The following is a 23,643-nucleotide window of genomic DNA, read 5'->3' as shown; positions in this document are numbered from 1 at the left end:
TCGCGCTGGAGCTTCAGCATAATACGCCCATTCATTTCCACTAACGTCTCGGGGAGCACGCTCACTTTCATCCGCAAAGCCGCTGGGGAATGAAAGGTTGTTTCATGATAGCCGTGTAGCCTAGGCTTAGATAGATGATAGATAGATAGATAGATAGATACTTTATTGATCCCCAAGGGGAAATTCAAGGGTCTTAGTAGCATACAGACATCACACACAACATGCACTTACAGCAGAAATGGTAAACAATAAACATAAGTATAAGTATAAACATATAACTAAACTCCACTGTACAATAAAGACAGTAGAAGATAAGAAAGATAAGAAAACTAAATACTAAATACACTATATAAATAAAATTAAGAAAGTCCAATGTGCTTGAGGGTGAACAAGCATAAGACGCTTGTAGTGACAGGGCCGGGACTGGTAAGGTGCCAAAGGAAGTGAGTGTGCAAAAACTAGTCCAACCATAGTCCCAGTTGTGCATGGCAAGGTGCTCAAGAGAGTGAGTACTAGGCCTACGTCCACGGCTGGCAATGGCAAGGTGCTCAAGAGAGAGAGTACTAGGCCTACGTCCACGGCTGGCAATGGCAAGGTGCTCAAGAGAGAGAGTACTAGGCCTACGTCCACGGCTGGCAATGGCAAGGTGCTCAAGAGAGAGAGTACTAGGCCTACGTCCACGGCTGTGGTGGTGCAATAGTGTACAACATCTGGTTTAGTACAGGCCTCTATCTCTTGAATTGAGAATCGAGTTTTGAAGTATTTATCTATCTATCTTAAGCATAATTAAAGAAAAAGAGCTCATTATATCCAGTAGGGTTATTCAAATCAAGTTGCCACCAGAGCCCGTCCCTTATTAGACATTCTCTGTTGCCACCCAGTAGCCACAGTCTCTTCCGGACAACGGGGGCGCTGTGGACATCAAATCAGTTGTTTTGCTGTGTTCGTACCAACGAAGAAAGTGGGAAGGCGGGGACTTGTTGACGTGCACACTGGACATGCGATGGAAATGCAGAATTGTATTTGCAAGACCAACTTTGTGACTCCTTTAATGGATTAGTGTAAGCAAAACAAAAACGGAGAGTTATCTTAGCGCCAGTGATAGCGACAGCACCTTCATTTACTTACACGTTTCTCTGCTGCTAAATCATATCAGTTTTAGCCTCAGCTAACGTTACCGCAACTTACTTGCAATGGCTTTTTGGCTGCTTTGCAACATTAGCAAGGTCGCTAATTAGCCTTTGCAATGTATCAACTTTTTGCAATTGTCACATCATCTGTCTTATGTCTCTCTCTTAACGTTAACGTTATTAGACCTAGCCATATGCAAGTTTGTTTTGACCTAAAGGGTGGTGGTGGTGACGCGGTCTGATTTTCATTTTCACTTTCACTATTTGATTTAGACCCATGAAGTTTATCCCCGAAGAGTCACATTACAAAGCACTGGAGGCAGAATGAGTCTGGTGCTACATGACCTTATGATATGCTGCAGAGGACTAGAAAATGACAAAGTTACGGAAAGAAAGGTACCGTAAGAGGCTAGCTTTGTGTGTTCAGATCTCCTTCCCCAAATGTCAACAACGAGAGTGCTTTTGATGCTCCACTGTCATTATGACAGGCTTTCCAGAACCTGCAGTTACAGTACTATGTGTAGCCCCTATGTAAAATCACAATATTGGGTTTGTCATCAATATATCATTTCCTGAAAATCCGCTGAAACTGAAATGTTCAAAGAAGTACTATGCAAAGTTTCTGTTTGTATAAAACCACTTTCACTGTGCTTTAGAATAACAGTGTAAAGACAATAGAAAGACAATAGAAAAGAAAAACAATGACATGTTGTTGTTATCATGCTTTACACACAAACTCTTCTGTTATTGTGTCGTATATCTGCAGAAGGAGGTGGACCGCTTCAAGAGACTGTTGCGGTCAGCCGAGACAGTCAGGGAACTGGACCGCATATCTTCTGTCAAGAATGCCAAGCAACTCACCTGGGATGCTGTGTTCAGGTGTCTTTTGCATACCACCCAACCCTAAGCCCTTTTCACACCTGACCTCTGGACTATGTCCAAGCAATTACGCCCTTTTCACACCTGACCTCTGGACTATGTCCAAGCAATTACGACCAGATCTCAAATGGAGTTGAGTGTTCAGACATGAACCTCACTAGTATTTTTTTTTTTTTTAAGTATATTTTTTGGGCTTTTTTTAATGCCTTTAGTGCAGATAGGATAGTGGAGAATGACAGGAAGTCAATGGGAGAGAGAGTCGGGGTGGGATCCGGAAAGGACCATGGGCCGGGAATACGGTGCAGGTGCCCAAAGCCAGTTGCGCCACGGCCGGGGCCCTCACTAGTCTTTAACTAGTCACTTTACACAGTTGCACAGTTGGCTGCTGTATTTACTTGTTTTGTTTTGTTTTGTTTACTACATCATATAAATATCTATGTTTCTTGAGCTATGTTGCTTTGTATTGCCTCATTGTTATTCATAGTTTGCTACCGTAATGCTGAAATTTCAGTCTGTGGAATCAGCCAAATTTAAACTCAGTCTCCCATCTCTTCGTTCTTCGGCATCTTGAATACGTTTCTCTGTGTTCCATTCCAGTCCGTATTCATGCCCCCATGTTTTCCTCTCGCAGGTTCCTCCAGAAGTACCTGCAGAAGGAGACGGAGGCTCTGCAGGCTGGCAAGGCCAACGTCTCCGCTACCACCCTGGCCAACCGCCAGCAGAAGATGCAGGAGATCAGCAGCCTGGTCAAGTTCTTCATCCGCTGTGCCAACAAGAGTAAGCCACACCATTCACTCTCCCCGAACAGTACTGAGCATGTGTGAACATACCGGTAGTTTAAAAACTGATTACATGGATAAGATGTAGAGCTGCCATCTCAGAGGTAACGGTGCTGATGTCTGATTGGTACAACTAAAGTGCTTTTGGATCTTTAGCATCTCCAGAGGGGTACATTAAAAGAGTTTCTGTTGAGTACACTATCTGGTAGACAGATCACACAAATTGGAAGGAATTGCAATAGATGAGGAATGAAGCAACATAGGCCCAACAATGTGTTTTGATGTCCTTTTGTAGAGATGCATGGATTATGAAGAAAAAGGTATACAATAAACACGTGAGTTGATAGTGAAATGCAAGCAAGGATGGTCAGGAATGGTTTTGAGTCTAGCCCAAAAAACCTGTACTGACCCACATGGCTGTGTCCTTCCTTTCAGGAGGTCCGAAGCTGAAGTGCTCTGAGCTGCTGTCCCATGTGGTGGACGTCCTGAGGAGGCCCTTCAGCTGCACTGCATACGGGGATGACTACAGCAGCCTGCTGCTCAAGGACATACTCTCTGTCCGCAAGTACTGGTGTGAAATCTCACCGCACCAGTGGCACAGTCAGTTCCCCTTCCTCACCCTCCTCTCTGTGGTGGTCAGAATTAATATATATATATACATATATATATATATATATATATATATATATATATATATATATATATATATATATATATATATATAATATATATATATATATATATATATATATATATATATATATATATATATATATATATCAAAAGGTCAAAGGGTATAAATATAAATATATATATTTAAATATATATATATATTTGTACATGACCAGTGGAAATGTGTGATGTTAACACTGAACTAGGTTGAGGTTTCAGTTCCTTGAGCAAGGCACTTAACCCTGTGTTCCTCAAGAGAAACTGGCCCTTGTAGGAACTCATATGTTAGTCGCTGTATTGTACTGTTTTCACTCCAGGTCTGTTGGATATGTACTGCGGGCTCTTCACGGGGGGCTCCATAAACCGGGGGATGGTGAGCCGGATCATCCACACGCTGGTGCTGGGCTGCAGCCTGCAGACGGGCGGCCACTCCCACGCCCTCTTCAGCTTCTTCTCCAAGGCCCTGGGCAACGTTAGGTGAGAGAGGCCACTGAGAGCTGAGAGCTCTAGCAGAGACCCAATTCACCTAGACAGGGGGCTCTAAAAAATATATGGCTGTAGTGATTGTAGGCACTGCCTGAGAACTGGTCCAAATTTGATTCCTGAACCTGATGTTGCAAGTCTGTGTCACTTTGGAATAAAGCATCTGCTAAATCCCAGTCAACTTTAACTTTCAAATGGCCATTAGATTGAAAAAAAAAATTCTGTCAGATTTAACTTTTTAAAGTCTGTGAAGAGCAATCCGAAATTACAATTACAATTACAAGTTATATAGATATAACAATGTCCCATCTCTGTCTTTTCCCATCACTCTGTGGTGATTGAATTTGTCATTTTTAAGGGAACTTTGTGGAAACAGTGTAACATAACTGTTATTTACCCGTTGGACGCCCCTCTCTCAGGTCAGAGCGGCAGCTCGCTGTGCTGGAGAACCTGGTGTCGGCGCTGAACGTGTTCCTGCGGGGGGCGCTGGTGAGCTGGCGTCGGCGGGCGTGTGCGCTGGGCGAGCAGCTGCTGCCGGGTCTGCTGCACGCCTGGAGCCACACCAGGCCCAGCCCCCTGCTCAAGGACCAGCTGGTGGAGCTCTTCAGCCTGCAGCTGCACATCCACCACCCCAGAGGGGCCAAGACACTAGACACAGGTACAACTCAGAGCTCTATCAGTCCATAGGGGACCCTGGACACAGGTACAACTCAGAGCTCTATCAGTCCATAGGGGACACAGATACAACTCAGAGCTCTATCAGTCCATAGGGGACACAGGTACAACTCAGAGCTCTATCAGTCCATAGGGGACACAGATACAACTCAGAGCTCTATCAGTCCATAGGGGACACAGGACACAGGTACAACATAGAGCTCTATCAGTCCATAGGTACAACACAGAGCTCTATCAGTCCACAGGGGACACAGGTACAACTCAGAGCTCTATCAGTCCATAGGGGACACAGGTAGAACACAGAGCTCAATCAGAACATAGGGGACACAGGAGTCAGGTAGAACACAGAGCTCTATCAGTTCATAGGGGACACAGGTACAACTCAGAGCTCTATCAATCCATAGGGGACACAGGTACAACTCAGAGCTCTATCAGTCCATAGGGGACACAGGTAGAACACAGAGGTCTATCTGTTCATATGGGACACAGGAGACAGGTAGAACACAGAGCTCGATATACCGAGAGGGAACAAGACACTGTGGGTTTGTGCATGTTTCTGCTGAAAACCACCAGCGCTTGTTGTAAAGTCTAAGCTCTGGTGTGTGTGTGTGTGTGTGTGTGTGTGTGTGTGTGTGTGTGTGTGTGTGTGTGTGTGTGTGTGTGTGTGTGTGTGTGTGTGTACAGGAGCCATAGCTGAGGACTGGTCCCACTGGCAGAGCCTCCTGTTTGGCCTCTACGAGTCCCTGGTCAGCGAGATCAGCCAGATCGGCAGCAGAGGGAAGTACGCCACCGGGACACGGCACTACGCCGCCAAGGACAACCTCATCGAGCTCACCGCTGATATATGCCACCAGGTACAGAGGAATGCGCGTGTCGTTTGGCCTTTACCCTCTCTGAGAGCCTGCTAACTACGCTAAGCTAGCAAAAGAGTCAGACTTATTGCAAGAACATTGTTACTTTGCAACTAAAGTTAAACTTAAAGTTGACCGGTATTTAGCAGACACTTTTATCCGATGCGACACAGACTCGACACAGGCTCGACTGGTCATTAGTCCTGTTGTTTCCCCAGCTGTTCAGCCAGGACAGCCGGGCGCTGGAGCTCAGCCAGGCCCACTACCGGGGCGTCCCCCTGGACAGTCCCACGGGCTCGGGCAGCAAGCGGCGGCGTGTGGAAGTGGGCTGGGAGGTGCTCCGGGACCACCTGCTGCCCAGCCAGAGCGACTTCGACATGATCCCCTGGTGAGTGGAGCGGGGCTCAACGGTAACTTTTAAGAGTGGTTGCCAGCCTGGTAACCAGGCATGAGGTTTTAGTTGCCAAAGCCAACTAAATCTGGTTGCCACTTGTAACAATTTGGTAGCCAAGGGCAACCGGACAACCATTACTGTCGAGCCCTGGAGTGGAGAGGTGGTCAGGGGAGACCGTGTCGGCTGCTTTGGCTGATGAGAAGTACCAGTGACAGTGCTGACTGAAGATGCACCTAATTCAATATCATTGTTTTATTAGTGTTTAATACTAAGTAGCCTTAGAACTTGTGATGTGAAGTGATGTGTTCAGTTAGCAGGTTTGCTCTGTCTGAAGTCCTTTTGTACCAGTTCTGACCCGCTCTGTGTCCCCAGGCTGCAGATCACTGCCACCCTGGTGTCGCGCTACCCGTCCATGCTGCCCGCAGACGAGCTGGTGCCGCTGCTGTCGCTGCTGTGCCAGCTGCTGGGCGAGCAGCAGAGGCGCGGGGAGAGGGGGCCGTACGTGCTGCGCTGCCTGAGGGAGGTGGCGCGGTGCCAGGCCGCGCGGGCGCCAGAGCTGGCACAGGCCCCAGCCGGGGCGGCACGGGAGGCGGAGCTGGGCAGGCTGTGGGGCCGTGTTTGGGCGCTGGCCGTGCGGGGCGTCAGCTCGCCGCTCCTGGAGGTGCCCAGTCTAGACCTGCTGAGGACCATGGTGCAGGGCGGCCTGGTGCCCGCCGACAGAGACTTCTGGAAGCTGTTTGTGGGCTCGGCGTGTAAGCCCTCACTGTGAGTGCAGCTGGGTTTTGGTTCTTTGGTTCTCAATGCAGAAACTAGCATAGAACAACTATTCTGAATATTCTCCCAAATGAAGGATGTTTTTTAGAACCCTAACAGGCAGGCTATACCAAGCACACAACACGTGTTCCGTTTACAGAGAAGACTGGTGTCATTTTGTCAAATGTATGCACCACTGTCATAGCCAGGTGTAGCCAGTTCCACTGATTATGGTGGAAGCTAATTGTTGCAGACGCTCCACAAACAGAACTCTTTGTTACGTTATGTTGCGTTCCTGGTGTAGCTTGTTATTGTTTTTCAGTGGTTCTGGATGCATAAACCAGGGGTGCGTTTCCCAAAACCATAGTTGCTAACTAAGTTATCATATTTGTTGGTTGCAATGCAATTTCCCATTGCCAACCAACTAAGTTGCTAACAGGTTAGCAGCTATGCTTTTTGGAAACGCACCCCAGCATAGTACAACTAATCTGAATGTCCTCCTAAATGGAGGATATTGTTTAGAAACGTTAGATGCTTTTCCAGTGGTATTTTCCATTGCTAAAAGCCAAAGTGGTTCCAAACGGCATATCCAAAGGACATAGCAGATTTAAGTGCTCTTCCAAACAACAGTTTTTTTCCACCCTTCTCCGTGCAGGTCATCTGGCCTGGGTTTGGCCCTGACCCTGAGCAAGTGTCCCGTGCCCAAGGCCGGCGTCGGTGGGGGGGAAATCTCGGGGTGGGCTGCGCCGGAGGGGAGCAGACGGCCGCCTCTCAGAGAGGCCATCATCAGCTGGCTCCTCATGACCAATCAGAGCGAGGAGGCGGAGGACAGCTCCAAACCTCACCTCATTCTGCTCAGGTGAGGGCAGGAGTCAGGATCACCTGCGTGCCCCAGATTGACTCCATAGATTCTTTCCTTTTTTCACATTCTTGTACAGGGATTGTCATATGTGTGTAATGCTCCCCCTGACTGTCTTCTGTCACTCTTTTACACAAACTTCTTGTTAAGTTCAACCCTTTTATTTTGTTTATATATATATATATATATATATATATATATATATATATATATATATATATAAAAAAAGAAGAAAAAAGTCATCCCTTTATTTACTGTTAACTATGAGCAAATTATTTTGAAATACCTTTTTTCCATAAAACCTTTATTCCGATCTCTCAGGGACTTCCCAAGATACCTCATTCCCAGGATTCTCGTGTCCCTGACTCTTAAAGACAGCAGAGCTGGAATGGCGTTCCTCATGGGAACCCTCACACCAGAGAGGTAGGGATGCTGACATCTCATCACTTTACCTTTAGAGACCGCTGATGGGAGCGCTTTAAGTCACCACTCAACTACTAGGGGGCAGCCGTGGCCTACTGGTTCGGGCTTCGGGGCTTCGGCCTTGTAACCGAAGGGTTGCCGGTTCGATCCCTGACCAGTAGGAAAAATGTGGGCGGGGGAAGTGGTTGAGCACTGCTCTCCCATGGCCACATCCACTGAAGTGCCCTTGAGCAAGGCACCTAACCCCTCACTGCTCCCTGAGCGCCGCTGTAGCAGGCAGCTCACTGCGTCGGGATTAGTGTGTGCTTCACCTCACTGTGTGTTCACTGTGTGCTGAGTGTGTTTCACTAATTCACAGATTGGGATAAATGCAGAGAACAAATTTCCCTCACGGGATCAAAAGAGTATATATACTTATACTATACTTATAGTTACTTAGTCATAGGTTTGTTTCTTAAATATGATCTTGTGTTTATTTTGGTACTTGTAATCTGCTGTTCTGTTTCTGAAAGCTTAAAACATACAATTATAATTGTACAGTTTTATTCCAACTAAATTAAAGCAGTTTGTCACCTTAGGTTACACTATCTTCACCTATTATCACTTAGGTTACACTATCTTCATCTATTATCGCTTTTTTATGTATTATTTGGTCATCAATCCTCACCTACTCCGAATATCAGCTTTGCTCCCCAAGACCAGAGGACCTCAGCAGACGTCCGACCTGCCCTGTCTGAGGTCGAGGGCCTCTACCTGCAGTTCTCCTTCGATGATGCCCCCCCGTGTGCGCCCCATGGGGTGGACGCCGGTGGAGTGGCCCCTAAAGACCCCCAGCTCACCCTGGTGCCAGAGCTCAGGACCAGGCTGGAGCGGAGCCTGCTGTCTGTGGCCGACCACCTCCTCAACTGCTACTCTCCAGAGGTCAGGGGGGTTAGTGAGGCACGTGGGACGGAGGTGGTGGGAGGAATTAAGATATGCTACATACAGCATATAGATATGGACACTCCAATATGCTGCAATGTAATTCTAAGTAGAGTATGTTGTCATAAATTGGCATTTGTTGCCACAAATGCTGCTCCCCTGAGGTGAACACGGTGAGCGGGAGTGGGAGAGAGGTGGTGGGAGTCATGGTTGTTCAGTACTGTTATGATATGTGTGGGAGTCATGGTTGTTCAGTACTGTTATGATATGTGTGGGAGTCATGGTTGTTCAGTACTGTTATGATATGTGTGGGACAATGTTATTCTGTGTCTGTTTTGCGGCATAGCAGCTGTTAAGATATGTAAGAAACAATATATTGACATTGACACTGCAATATTTTAGTGCATTGCAGTACATTGACCTTTGACATTTGACTTTTTGTCAGTAATGTACCCAGAGCTTTATTTTTTTGCCTTGCTAATCCCCCCTCCCACGATAAGACATTGTTGCCAGGTGGCTCTATGGTGTGAGTGGCCTGCAGGTTCCTGTTCCGTCTGTGTTCTCCCGTCATGACTGACTTGTGTTCTGCAGAGCCAGGCCGCGGCCCCGGAGAGCCGTCTGCGTTGTGCGTGCCTGCTGGTGGGGGTTCTGGGGGGGTACGTGAGCACGGGACTCCTCTCCGAGGCGGACCTCAGTCGATCGCCACTCTTCCACAAAGCCAAGGTAAAGAACGCCTGTTTGGAACGGGGGCCAAACATAGTGCACAGGAAGGAGCTCATCAGAATCAGGAACCATTCAGGAAGAGCTCAAAGTGTAGTGCACAATAAAGAGCTCATCAGAATCAGGAACCATTCAGGAAGAGCTCAAAGTGTAGTGCACAATAAAGAGCTCATCAGAATCAGGAACCATTCAGGAAGAGCTCAAAGTGTAGTGCACAATAAAGAGCTCATCAGAACCAGGAACCATTCAGGAAGAACTGACGGTATGTAGAATGGTGATTTCGGCTTCAGTAGATGCCAGATTTAATGTGTTAAGTCAAGGTAAAGAGCCCCAATACTTAACTGCTGTAATTCAGGAAGAACACAAAGCATTGTATAAGAGATGGATCACTCGCTTTTTTAATTGATGAGTGATTTCAAGAACTGCCTTCGTTTATGTGCTTTGCTGTCCTTTAAGGATGGGCTGGTGCTGGTTGTAGTGTGCTTTTTTCTCCTCTGAATTGTGCTGATTTATAATGCTCTATTTGATGAACAAAATATTGTCAATATCAGACAAACGTTTTTTTTTTTTGTAGGTTACCGAGATTGGTCTGGTATTTCATCTAGTTTGCGTTTGTTTTTCTGTTTGGCAGTCTCTGGCTGAAGAGTTCAGTGAGTATGTGTGCACAGCTAAGAGTCGGCTGGCCGACGAGTCCGTGCTGTCCACCATCAGGGTCGTCATGACTATGTGCTCTCAGAGCGTCAGCTGTGTGGACAAGGTAGGAGGGACCAGAGGTCTTCAAAGACCTCAAAATTGGATCGGTTTGCAGATCTGTGTACAGATAGGTGTTTCACCATCATTTCCAAAAGCATAAATATTTATGTATTTCCCCTTTGTTTCCTCTCTAATTTCTGTTTAGACGGACAAAGTGTCCACAATTTCCCGTGATATATTCCTGAAGATTTTTCCTGCACGATTGCTGACTGAACTGACAGACATATGCAAGATCCTGGTGAGTCACTGTAGATTTGTGGATGGCTCATGAAACTCATGGACATGTGCAGCCACTAGCTGACCATAGGAATAAGAAACCCTGACTGGAAACAAAAGCAATTAGCATTTCATCTTCTAATGCGCATAAATATTCGATATGCTAGAGGGGAGGTTGATAAACTCTCGATGCGCATATGGTATAATGCGATTAAAGTTGATAGAAACAGTTTATTCATATATGTGCATGTGTTGCATTTCCACCTATGTGTTTTCGTTGCCCATACGATTTGAGCCCACAGGGGATCACAACTTTTCCGTTGAGTTGGAGAATTTCCATTAAATCTGCAACATAGTGGATGGGAATGCTCTCGGATGTGCGTTTTCTTTATCAGAATTTTCATGCCTACGCATAGAATATGTGAGTGAGATGAAACCCAGCTACTGCTGAGCATCGTCCACCCAAATGAAGGTGTCCCTGGGCATCTGCCCCTCAGGTGACTGACTCATTTATAATGATGTGTCCTCAGCTGACCTCTGGGAAGAGGGACAGCCTGTCAGTGGAGGACACGCTGATGGACGAGGACTGGGAGGTGAGCCGGACGCAGGTGGAGCTGCAGGACGACATCGATCTGTTTGACGACGGAGACGCGCCTCAGACCAGTGCCAACGGAGCCGCACATGCCAAAGGAGACGGCACGGAAATGCCACACAGCCAGGGTAACCAGACCAGACCGCGCCATTCTAACCAGACCAGACCGCGCCATTCTAACCAGACCAGACCGCGCCATTCTAACCAGACCATACCATTCTAACCAGACCAGACCATTCTAACCAGACCACACCATTCTAACCAGACCAGACCGCACCATTCTAACAGACCAGACCATTCTAACCAGACCACACCATTCTAACCAGACCACACCACTCTAACCAGACCACACCATTCTAACCAGACCATACCATTCTAACCAGACCAGACCGCACCATTCTAACAGACCACACCATTCTAACCAGACCATATTATTCTAACCAGACCATATTATTCTAACCAGACCACACCATTCTAACCAGACCATATTATTCTAACCAGACCATACTGTATCATTCTAACTAGACCACATCATTCTAATCAGACCATATAATTCTAACTAGACCACATCATTCTAGCTAGACCATATCATTCTAGCTAGACCACATCATTCTAATCAGACCATGCAATTCTAACTAGACCACATCATTCTAGCTAGACCACATCATTCTAACTAGACCACATCATTCTAATCAGACCATATAATTCTAACTAGACCACATCATTCTAGCTAGACCACATCATTCTAACCAGATCATATACTAACTAGACCACATCATTCTAACCAGACAACACCATTCTAACAAGACCACATCATTCTAACTAGACCACATCATTCTAGCTAGACCACACCATTCTAACTAAACCACATCATTCTAATTAGACTTAGACTCTAACTGGACTACACCATGCATAAATGTGTGTGTGTGTGTGTGTGTAGGGGCTAAGACTGTGCTGTGTGAGGACTACACCATGTATATGTGTGTGTGTGTGTGTGTGTGTGTGTGTGTGTGTGTGTGTGTGTGGAGTGTGTGTGTGTGTGTGTGAGGACTACACCATGTGTGTGTGTGTGTGTGTGTGTGTGTGTGTGTGTGTGTGTAGGGGCTAAGAGTGTGCTGTGTGAGGACTACACCATGCATATGTGTGTGTGTGTGTGTGTGTGTGTGTAGGGGCTAAGAGTGTTCTGTGTGAGGACTACACCATGCATATGTGTGTGTGTGTGTGTGTGTGTGTGTAGGGGCTAAGAGTGTGCTGTGTGAGGACCAGCTGCTGAAACAGGACCATGCTCTGCTGGCGGCACTGGCCTTTTTGTCCCTGTGCTCATCGTCGGAGCGCGCCCCTGGTTTGGCCTTCAAACCGTCCGAGGTCCGCCGTCGCCTTCTCAAACTGCTGGACAACCTGGAGTTCAGCCGGGCGCTGCACCTCCACCTGGTGAGACGGAGCCCAGAATATATTATATCAAGTTTTAAAATAATGAAGAAAAAAAAATGCCTACCGTATTTTCCGGACTATAAGTCGGATCAGTCAAAAAATGTGTCATGAACAGGAAAAAAACATATAGAAGTCGCACTGGGCTATAAGTCGCATTTAGAAATGTATTTAACAAAATCCAAAACCAAAACCAGAGACAATGTAACTGGATTATTGAGGCCAAAAACATTAATGTTAATGAAGACTAAGGAGTGAAGGCAGCCAAGAGGAGGGCAGGAAGGTAATTGCAAAGATTCACTAAGTAGAGTTATGAGGAAAAAAGTGGAATGGCACAGGGAAAAAGTATTGAACACACTAAGAAAAAACAGTACACAAAGGGAAGGAATGGCAAGGAACGAGCTGGAATCTATACATAGTTAGAGAATAATTATCCCTCCTATCTGTGCAAATTAATGTAAGCTGGGTTAGTACATATTGATAAGCTATAAAAAGGTTTTTCGTTACCAAGTTGTCACACAAGAAACATGTCATGATGGGTAAAAGCAAAGAGCTCTTCCAAGACCTTTGCAACATTATTATTGCAAAACATATCAATGTAACTGGTTACAGATGCATTTCAAAACTTCAGAATTATCCAGTAAGCGGTATTAGAGCCATTATCTGCAAGTGAAAGGAACATCACTGCATCATCAATCGGCCATGCACAGGATATCCTCACAAGATTTCTCACCAGGAAGTCAGAAGGATAGTCAGAAGTGTAGCCTAAGAGCCAAGGACCTGTTGGAAAGCAATTGTAAAGCAATTTACAAAAGATTGCCTGAACAAAAATGCTGATGTGATACATGAAAATGTAGCTAAAAATGTGGAGAATGCAATGCAATCAAGTATTTTGGACGATGTGGAGATGCAAGCCGGCAGCAGATTAAATGCTCGAGAGAGAAAAAGATGCGTTTTTAAAAGGACGTGCAGACCGAAGCTGCAGCAAGCAGGTGATATTTAGAAATGTATTTCACAAAATCCAAGACCAAGAACAGACAGACTGTAACTGGACACATTGAGGCCAAAAATATTGAGAATTCTACAGGGAATGTTAATGAAGACGAAGGAGTGAATAGTGGCAAGCATAGGCGCCGATTTATGTTTCCGTCGGTGGGTGCTCAAACAATTAAATGCCTGATACCAACGCCCATGTGTATTGTTGCCATATACGATTTTTGAGGAGTAATGTATGCACTTCAACACTTTAGGAAATCAACAGCGGCCGACACACAAAACGCCTATACAGTTTGCGGGAGTCCATGGGCGTCACCCCCGAGGACATTTCTTAAATGCTGTTAAGCAAAGGCACAATTTTTGTGCACTTTCAGTCACCTACACTACGCCTAAATCACGCATGATCCGTCGTTTGACTCCTGAACAGTTTACGTAACTCAGAAGGTTCATTGCGTTAACCCAAACTAAAAGGAAAAACACTTTGCTTTGTTTTTATGAGCAGAAATTATATTTCGTGTTGACATCACGCCGTTAAAAAAACGAGATATAGCCTATCCATCCAGAAGCGCGCATTAGCCGACAGTAAGTGGAGGCAGTGGTTCTCAAACTTTGCCATATCCTACACTGGTGTAAAAGGCGTGTATGGTATCATATTTTTTGTAAAGGTCTGCCAGGGATATTCTTAGGCCTATGAATGGTGTGCCTTCTCACAAAAACATAGTCACTGGGCTCAGCTAGATGTAGCTTTCTCCTTCACCAACCTGTGAGCCTATGAGGCAGTCACGTCGCCAGTGGCACTCTCAGGTCCTTCTCATCTGCTGATACAGCAACATGAGTATTCCACTATAGCATTGCTCCTCATTGCCTTACTCCTTTCCTTTTCAGAATGTTCTTTTTATCCATAATCATAGTCTTTCTTCAGTGAATTAGCAAGATACCATCAGAAGCCAACAATCATAAAACACCTGTGCGCACGCTGTCTTTCCCCTGCGCATGAAGCTGTCTGCATGTTGTTAGATTGGCTAGATTTGCGTGAGTTCTTTCTATCTGCTTTACTTTTGCGAGTTGCGACCACCTAGGCTATGTTATAGATGTTCTATGAGGTACCAGTGTTTAGCTGTGTCCGAATCTGAGGCCCGGCTATAAATAGAATCCCGGCCATAATTTGAGGATTTAGGTATGCACGTGTGTTTCAGGCATAGCACAAGCATTAATCTCTGGCTGAAAGTGTAGGGTTCATGTCAGTTAATATAAATTAACATTTATAAACATGTTCAATTATATATTTTTGTTCATATATAAGTTGCACCTGACTATAAGTCGCAGGACCAGCCAAACTATGAAAAAAATTGTGACGGAAAATACGGTAGTTTTCTCTGGTTTTAAAATACTGTCGATAGGTCCGCTGACTGTGCTGAAGCCATGCCCCCCAAAAAGTGTGTTAAAATCACACTTCATACAGATGCAGAATCATTCAAATTGAAAGTGAAATCTACCCTTGCCTCCACAGAAATTTAATTTAAAAATGTTTTTTTTTTTTTTCAATCAATGCTTTCTATGATGCATGTTTTCTTTTTATCCACCCATTCATTAATCAGTGCTCTTTCTGTTGTCAGTATCTGGTCCTACTGAAGACTCTACCAGCAGAGGGCGCTGTGCTGCCAGCAGAGGACTTCGATGCTCTGCTCAGGCCCCTGGCGTAAGTCCGTTATGGACCACTACAGGACAGACATCTATCTGCAGAATCTTGATATCCCTTTATGCAGTCACTGCGGAGACTGTTATACAGCAATGCCATATCTCATACACACATACACATGCAAATATATTCTTCAAAATATGTCTTCAAATTACATTTTCAGCATAAGGAAGGAATTTAATTGTTTCCAGAGGGGATGTTATTTTGTTGATAGTCTTACAGACACATGCACAAATACACATGCAAACGCACACCAAAGCTAGTGAGCGGAGCTGAGCGGTGCGAATATCCCGCTCCTCGCTCAGGTGGCTGTTTAGTCGGCCGCTCCTCCGCTCAAATTTGCGTAAGGTCGCTCCACTAAATTTCGCTCCCCGCTCTACTTAACAATCCTCCTACTCCAGTGAAATCGCTCCACGGTCGCCCCAATGAAATCGCTCCACGCTCGCTACAATGAAATCGCTCCGCGCTCGCCCCAATGAAATCGCTCCACACTCGCTCCAATGTAAAAGAGGGAGAAATAATCTACAAGAAACAGAAAACAGAAAACTTAAATCCTAAAGAACTAAGAGCAATGACAATATATTTCACTCATAGAACATTTATTTTAAAAGAACAAGCTTGGCAACGTCAATACATATAAGCCTTAAAAATAAAGGGATCAGTGGGATTAATTGCCTAAAGAATACAGAACAGGATACAAGTGTCTGCTAGAAACCATAACTATGCACCCACAATTAGCCGATCAGAAATGTAGCCTATTGAACTGCCTTCGTGTAGCCTATTTCAAAAATTAAAAAAAGGAAAATTCGGTCATCCTATTAAATAAAAATAAGAATTAGGCCATAAAATAAAGGAATTAGGTAGGCCAAGCATCAAAGAGTGCAATTTAAAAATGAAGTGCGTCTGTAGGCTATAGGCTAGGCCTAACAATTGCCATCCTATAGCCTAACTATTAATAGGCTAAATAAAAAACGAATTAGACAGACAGGCCTACATTAGTTCTTTTGCATTCACTTTCAAAAAAACAAGTCTGGCCAAGGTCTCAGGCTTCAGACTAGTCCGGTGACTTCTGGACAGCAGGTCAGCAGCGGAGAACACCCTCTCGGCATTTGCAGAGCCACTTGGGATGCTAAACACTCTGCGAGCTACTTTGGCCAGGCGGGGGAAAAACATGGCATTGTCTTTCCAAAACGAGATTACCTCTGCGTCCGGGTTCTGCCTCGGGGATGAAAGATATTTCTCAACCTCACCCTTGGCGTCAGTAGGCGTGTGCAGCTGCTCGCTGTAATATGAGCCAAACAGTTGAGATTTGGGTTCAGAATCGGTGTTGGATGGGCCCGGGTTGTCGGTGTTGGATGGGCCCACGCTGTTGGTGTCGGGTATCCCGCTGGAAGCGTTAATTCCCATGGTTTCCTCAATGAGGAGGTCCCGGATCTCCCCGACCTTGTTGCACACAGACTCATCTCGGATTATCCATTCAGTCTTGAATCTGGGGTCTAATATTGATGCTAAAACGAGATGCTTATCTGTGTAATATCTCTCATACCGAGTTGACATGTTGTTTGCCAATGTTTCCGCAAAGGCTGCGATTGTCTTGGGCAGACCAGCATTATTAGAGAGCAGGGATTTTATTTCGGTGACGGCAGGGAGAATCATTCCCAGGTTCCCTAACTCCTTCTGTAATTTTTCAGTTAGGTCTGCTAGGGGGTTAAGCACTCGGACAAGGTGCGTCAGCTGCCTTACTTCATTAAGAGTGAGAGGAGAAGCATTAGTTTTGAGTTTGTTTTGCCACAATGGGTTTTTCTGAATCAGTCGGAGGACTGAATCAATCATGTGTAACTGGCTTGTCCATCTAGTGATGCAGGGAGTTGTGGGCCGGACACCTAATCGGTCTGTTACCTCAGCGTTCAATGTGCTCTTGTGCACACTTCTCACCAGCTGACTGACTTTCAGGAGCAGCCTAGTAATGCTGCTGTGCTCGTTAACGGCATCTTTGATTGCCAGCTGGAGCATGTGAATTGGACACCTCAGATGTATGTTGGACTCGGTGAAGTACTGGTTGATCATTGTCTCAACGTTGGCCGTTACCTCTTCCACCTCAATCTGCGAGAGCGCAGGTGGTCGATCCTCCTCCTGGTCTTGGTCAGCGCTGCTGCTGCTGGCCCCTGCGGCCTTCATCTCGCTCTCAGCCTCCTCTTGAGTGACAGGGATGAGGTTAAATGCCTTCACCATGTTACTGGCACTGTCGGTGATGACCCTTATCACCCGCCGCTCCACATTCCAATATTGCAGGACTCTTTCGTACTTTTGGTAAATGCGATCAGCGGTGTGGTTCCCCTGTATGTGGTCACAGCCCAATAAAATCGTGTGTCCCCGGAACGTCCCATCAATAAAACTGGCCACGATGCCGAAGAAGCTGTACCCTCTTCTATTGGTCCAAATGTCCGCTGACAGAACAAACCATTCACCATGTTGCAGTAGGTCTCGCAGCTTTGCTTCCATCGTCCCAAGAGCATGCGGCAGGAGGATGTCCCGCACGGTGTTGTAGCAGGGGGGTGTGTAGCCTGGCTGGGCCACGCTGGCGAAGAGTCGCATCCCTTCTCGTTCTCCTTTGCTTAGCGGTTCATAGTCCATGTAGATCATTTTAAAAAAGGCTGTGTCTAGTTCCTTCTTTCTCGTCCTAGATATGGTTGGGGCTCTGGCTGCAGTGATGATACTTTTCAATGCCTCACTTTTTTGCTGTTGTTGCTGCTGCTGCACTTCTTTCTCTATGAAATACAATTTCATGAACAGTGATGAGTACTGTACATTACAAACATCTTTTAAAAATCTACTTTGAATGGCAAAACAAATTTATTTTATTTGTATTATTAGCCTTGTTTTACTTACCTTCTACTTGATATGAAGCATATTCAAATTGCTCATGTTTTTCTTTGTTCTGCGTTTGTTCCCGTAGCACACTCTCATGTTTTCTTGAAATGTGTCTTCTTAGATTCCAATATGAATTTTTACTGACTGAAACTGTGTCACCACATGGTTGCTCTTGCTCTACGTTGTTCGTGTCTATTTTTTTTGTAGGAATAGTACATTTGTATGCCTTATCAGTTTCCTTTCTAAAATATTTGACAAACTCCATCCTCATCAACGAGCTTACAATGGCCTAAATTTAACGGTCTTGGTTTTATTAGGAAGAAATGACTTCTGGGTGGATTTGGGCCTCAGACTGGTGGTGAGGAAATCGAGCTGCTAACAAAGCGCTGCTGTCGGGCTGCAACAATTTCCATCCGGGCCGGCCTCCTGCTAGCTCGTCTGCTCAGCTCGCCTCAATCCCTCGATCCGGCCACGCTTCCACTCACGCTTCCACTTCACGCCCGCCTGGGCCGCCGCTTCTGCTCAGCGCTCTCTCAACGCCACAGCCTCACCAAGGCTTCCGCCTCACTTTCTCCGGGCCACGCTTCCACTTCACGCTCCGCCACGCTCCTCCGGGCCAAGGCTCCGCCTCACCACCCTTGACGCGACACACACGCACACAAACCCCTCACCCTCTCTCTGTGAGCTTATCCTCTCTGTCTCTCTCTCCACACAGGGACATGTGTTCACTGTACCGCCAAGACCAGGAAGTCTGCGCTGCGATCCTATTGGCCCTGCTTCCCGCCATTCACAGCCTGGGCTCGCCCCGTTGCCTCGGTGATGAGGAGGAGGACATGACGCACGTGCAGGGGGCATTGCTCCAGGTCATCTCTGGCTTCTGGTGTGTGTGTGTGTGTGTGTGTGTGTGTGTGTGTGTGTGTGTGTGTGTGTGTGTGTGTGTGTGTGTGAGAGTGTGTGTGTGTGTGTGTGTGTGAGAGTGTGTGTGTGTGTGTGTGTGAGAGTGTGTGAGTGTGTGTGTGTGTGAGTGTGAGTGTAAGTGTGTGTGTGTGTGTGTGTGTGTGTGTAAGTGTGTGAGTGTGAGTGTGTGTGTGAGTGAGTGTGAGTGTGAGTGTGAGTGTGAGTGTGAGTGTGTGTGAGTGTGTGTGTGTGTGTGTGTGTCTCTCTCTCTCTCTCTTCTTCCTCTCTCCTCCTTGTCTATTTGAACTTAGCAAGATCTGTACTCTGGGAACAGTGTTTTATCAACATTAAAAGTATAGATGCATTTTCGGTAACACTTTATAACAACTACACACAATTCATCATATATTAAGCCTTTGTTACTTATTAGTTAATGGTTTGTTCATCATTAGTAATTTCTAGTAGTAGTAGTAGTTTGCAACTGGTTTATAATGGGAAAATGATTTCATTTATAAGTGGTTGTTTCATTATTCATTAAGTATAAATCATGTACTCACAAGCATATTTTTTGGATAGGCTTATTTACTATGAACAAACCATTTATAACTGTGTGAACAAATGCTTTTCTGATGATAAATTATGTATGAACAATAAATTACTATTGATGATACCAGACAGAATTGTTGATTATAGTTTTACTAGGTGTGATGTAGGGCTGTCACTTTTGTGAAAAAATCCTGTTTGATTTTTGAGACATACTGTAAGTTTTCATTGAATCGATTGTAAAATCGATTTTTCATGTCTAAAGACGTTTCCATTTTCAACGCCAAATATAGGCCAATCCACAAACAACTAACAGGCATTAGGGCCTAACGTAAAGAGGGCTTTTTGTAGGCAAGCCAGCAATATTTCTGATGATTTATTGGCGAAGTTTCGTGCACAATAACAAACAGGAGTGCAACATTCTCGAAAACAATAAGCCGAAAGTGGATCGCCATTACATCAGTGACAAACATGACTGCAGTCTTCAACGAGCTGTGTCTGGAGTTTACGATTAGAAATGTCAAACAAATTTTGCCTATGAGAACTCGCGATTGCACAGTTTGCATAGCCTACCGCTTTGTTCTTCTCATAGTTTGATATAACAAAATGGCAAGTACTTCCACATCGAACTCCCCAAGCTATTAGGGCCTATCACTGCCTCTCATGTCGCACAGGTTGATCGCTAAGTTGTCCTTAATTTTTTGGAAAAACAGGAGCAGCACAGCAGCTGATTAAAACAGCTATTTCCGGTGCATAAAATTGGTGGGAATTTTCTTTTTAGCTTTCGTAATGCTTACTGCACTTCGGAATTCGTTTATATTCTTGTTTTGTCTTGTCTTATTCTTGTTTGTGAATTTTTTTACATCTATCCTTTTTATTTGTTTAATTCGTTTAAAATAAATAGTGTACATATTTGGTTAAAATCGATTTCCTATTTTAGTTTTCGAAACTTGTGTTTGGTCCAATCGATTGTGCAATCGATTTTCGAACGTAAAGTGACCGCCCTAGTGTGATGATTTGATGTGATGTGATGTGATGTTATGACACTGATGTGCACGTTACTGATGTTGCTGTGTGTGTTTTGTGTGTGTGTGTGTGTGTGTGTGTGTGTGTGTGTGTGTGTGTGTGTGTGTGTGTTGTGTTGTGTTGTGTAGTATCCTGGGTCGGACGGGAAAGAGCACTGCCCCTGTGAGGGCCGCCTTGACCCAGTGTCTGGTGGCTCTGCTGGAGGTGGGAGGCCTTACTTGCTTAATTACCTACTTACTTACTTAACTTACTTATCTTACTTACTAACTTACTAACTTACTTACTTACTTACTTACTTACTTACTTACTAAACTTACTTAATTACTTACTTACTTAACTTACTTACTTACTAAACTTACTTAATTACTTACTTACTTTTTTTATCCAAAGCGTCATATATCAATTATTACAAGGAACAGTCTTCTCAGAGCAACAGTGCCTTGCCCAAGGGCACAACAGTGGCAACTGGGAATTGAACCCACAACTAGCCTAGCTCCTTAGCCGCTACACTACCACCGCCCATTCACTACCTACTGCATGCTAGCCCAGCTCCTTAGCCGCTACGCTACCACAGCCCATTCACTAGCTACTGCATGCTAGCCCAGCTCCTTAGCCGCTACGCTATCACCGCCCATTCACTACCTACTGCATGCTAGCCCAGCTCCTTAGCCGCTACGCTACCACAGCCCATTCACTAGTTACTGCATGCTAGCCCAGCTCCTTAGCCACTACGCTACCACCGCCCCATTCACTGGCTACTGCATGCTAGCCCAGCTCCTTAGCTACTACACTACCACCGCCCCTACTGTTTGGCTGTGCTTTATATGAAATGTAGTTTTTATATTAATGTAGCCGTTATACAGTATTTGTGCTTTGTGGTAATATCCATGGCAATGTTGCTGTAATAATAAAATGTCTATCAACATAGGCTTATACAATATTTTTTGTATATATTTCATTACATCTTTGCCTCTGAAATTCCTTCATGTCTTTATAGATTTCTGCATTGTTACTTGTTGTACAGGTCAGAGTGTGATTTGACACAGTACATGAAATACATTAACTGGACTCTGGGGGTGCTACTGTGATTGTAGGTGGACCCCTGCTGTAAGTGGGCGGTGCTTACACTGAGGGAGGAGGAGCTAGCTGTGAGTGATGTGCTCCCAGCCAATCTGGCTGACCCTCATCATCACGTGCGCATGCTGGCTGCCATGACGCTGGACAGGTAAGAATCCATGGAAATGAAGAGGGTCCTCTCTCTAGGGTGAAGAACAGATGAATGGAGGATTGGACGGATGGATGCATAGACAGATGGATGGGTGATTTGGTGGGTGGATGGATGGATGGATAGACAGATGGATGGGTGATTTGGTGGGTGGATGGATGCATAGACAGATGGATGGGTGATTTGGTGGGTGGATGGATGCATAGACAGATGGATGGGTGATTTGGTGGGTGGATGGATGCATAGACAGATGGATGGGTGATTTGGTGGGTGGATGGATGCATAGATAGATGGATGGGTGATTTGGTGGGTGGATGGATGGATGGATAGATAGATGCAAAGATGGATAGAATGGATGATAGATGGATAGATGGATGGATGGGTGATTTGGTGGGTGGATGGATGGATAGATAGATGCAAAGATGGATAGAATGGATGATAGATGGATGGATGGGTGATTTGGTGGGTGGATGGATGGATAGATAGATGCAAAGATGGATAGAATGGATGATAGATGGATAGATGGATGGATGGGTGATTTGGTGGGTGGATGGATGGATGGATGCAAAGATGGATAGAATGGATGATAGATGGATAGATGGATGGATGGATGAATGGGAGTGGAACATAAGGAACTACTCATTCACAAAACTGGAAGGACCACTGATTATTATTGGATGGATAGAATGGATGGATGGATTGATGGATGGATTGATGGATGGATAGAATGGATAATAGATGGATGGATGGATGGATGGATGAAAGGAACTACTCATTCACAAAACTGGAAGGACCACTGATTATGATTGGATGGATGGATGCAAAATGCAGGACGATCAGCTCTAGGGTAATCTGAGTACCCAGATCGCATCATGCTGAACGAACTTCTGGGACAAGACCTTCACAACTGGAAAACAGCTACTTTCAGAGACACCCACTGATCTCTCTTCTGTTGTGTTCATGGGGTAAAGTTCCTACTGAAACCAGTGTGAAATGGCTGCCGAACATAATTGAAGCATGTTTAGAGTCGATTTTATTTTTGAAGAATTTGAAGTGCGTAACAACATTTGCTTTGAAACCTCTGCAGAAGTTATGTCTTATTTGCCTAAGCAAAGGCTAGCCAGAGATGGCTACAAAGGCAAACTAATCGGCATAGTTTTGGTTGTTAGTCCGCTGTCGGCAGTATTTTCATGAAACACCCAGTACATGTGCATTGGCTATTGAAAAAAGCTTTGTTCGAAATCAGAGACATTCCCCCGCCCTATTTTACCCTGAATCCAGACTAGCTCTAGAGTGCTCTTCTGTCCCAACTGCCCTCTGCTGCCCTCTGCAGGTTGTTTGTGGTGAAGAAAGTAGCAGATGAGGAGAGCGGGAGGCTCTTACCGCTGAAGAAGCAACAGGCGGCCTTTGAGAACATCTACCTGAAAGCCCAGGAGGGCATGAAGATTGAGGTGAGACAAGTTCTTATGCCCCTGGCTGAGTGAGTAGATCTGCAGAACATTATGAATTGACAAGAGAATATTCCCAAAAGCAGTTTATATGGACGTTCTTTTACATCACTTCTCAGTTAAGATGTTCACTGCAATACTCAATGCATGTCCATTTGAAATGAAAGACTTTTTAAAACTAATCTATGCACTCAACAGGGATTCAAATTCTCAGACACTGTGCCTATTTCAGCGTTATATAACAATGCTGAAAGTTTCTGAACTTCAGACAAATAAACTTTCCTTGCTTTAAGCCCTGACTGAAATCTGTCTAAAGATAGATATAAATACTAATCCACACTGCACTGTGATCATTTTGTCCAAAATACACCTGTGTATTATCTCACTTTTTTGAGCATATTTTCCAACAC

General features: G+C 45.1%; 1 protein-coding gene across 1 annotated transcript in view; it reads left to right on the top strand.

The window, feature by feature from the left end:
• The first annotated feature begins 969 nt into the window (after positions 1-969).
• atm (ATM serine/threonine kinase) overlaps positions 970-23,643 on the top strand; it is a 58,824-nt gene continuing 36,150 nt past the window's right edge. Inside the window, 23 exon segments of the mRNA XM_048264048.1 lie at positions 970-1,061; positions 1,404-1,526; positions 1,897-2,009; positions 2,641-2,786; positions 3,224-3,388; positions 3,778-3,937; positions 4,363-4,601; positions 5,303-5,472; positions 5,688-5,857; positions 6,236-6,628; positions 7,272-7,475; positions 7,797-7,898; positions 8,582-8,819; positions 9,411-9,542; positions 10,171-10,296; positions 10,438-10,530; positions 11,039-11,228; positions 12,338-12,531; positions 15,141-15,223; positions 18,810-18,974; positions 20,689-20,764; positions 21,655-21,785; positions 23,119-23,236. Of these exon segments, the coding sequence (XP_048120005.1) occupies positions 1,455-1,526; positions 1,897-2,009; positions 2,641-2,786; positions 3,224-3,388; positions 3,778-3,937; positions 4,363-4,601; positions 5,303-5,472; positions 5,688-5,857; positions 6,236-6,628; positions 7,272-7,475; positions 7,797-7,898; positions 8,582-8,819; positions 9,411-9,542; positions 10,171-10,296; positions 10,438-10,530; positions 11,039-11,228; positions 12,338-12,531; positions 15,141-15,223; positions 18,810-18,974; positions 20,689-20,764; positions 21,655-21,785; positions 23,119-23,236 (3,480 nt within the window). The 5' untranslated portion in view covers positions 970-1,061; positions 1,404-1,454.

Source organism: Alosa alosa, chromosome 15, assembly GCF_017589495.1.
Source record: "Alosa alosa isolate M-15738 ecotype Scorff River chromosome 15, AALO_Geno_1.1, whole genome shotgun sequence".
NCBI lineage: Eukaryota > Metazoa > Chordata > Actinopteri > Clupeiformes > Clupeidae > Alosa > Alosa alosa.
This window is presented reverse-complemented; position numbering and strand designations above follow the sequence as displayed.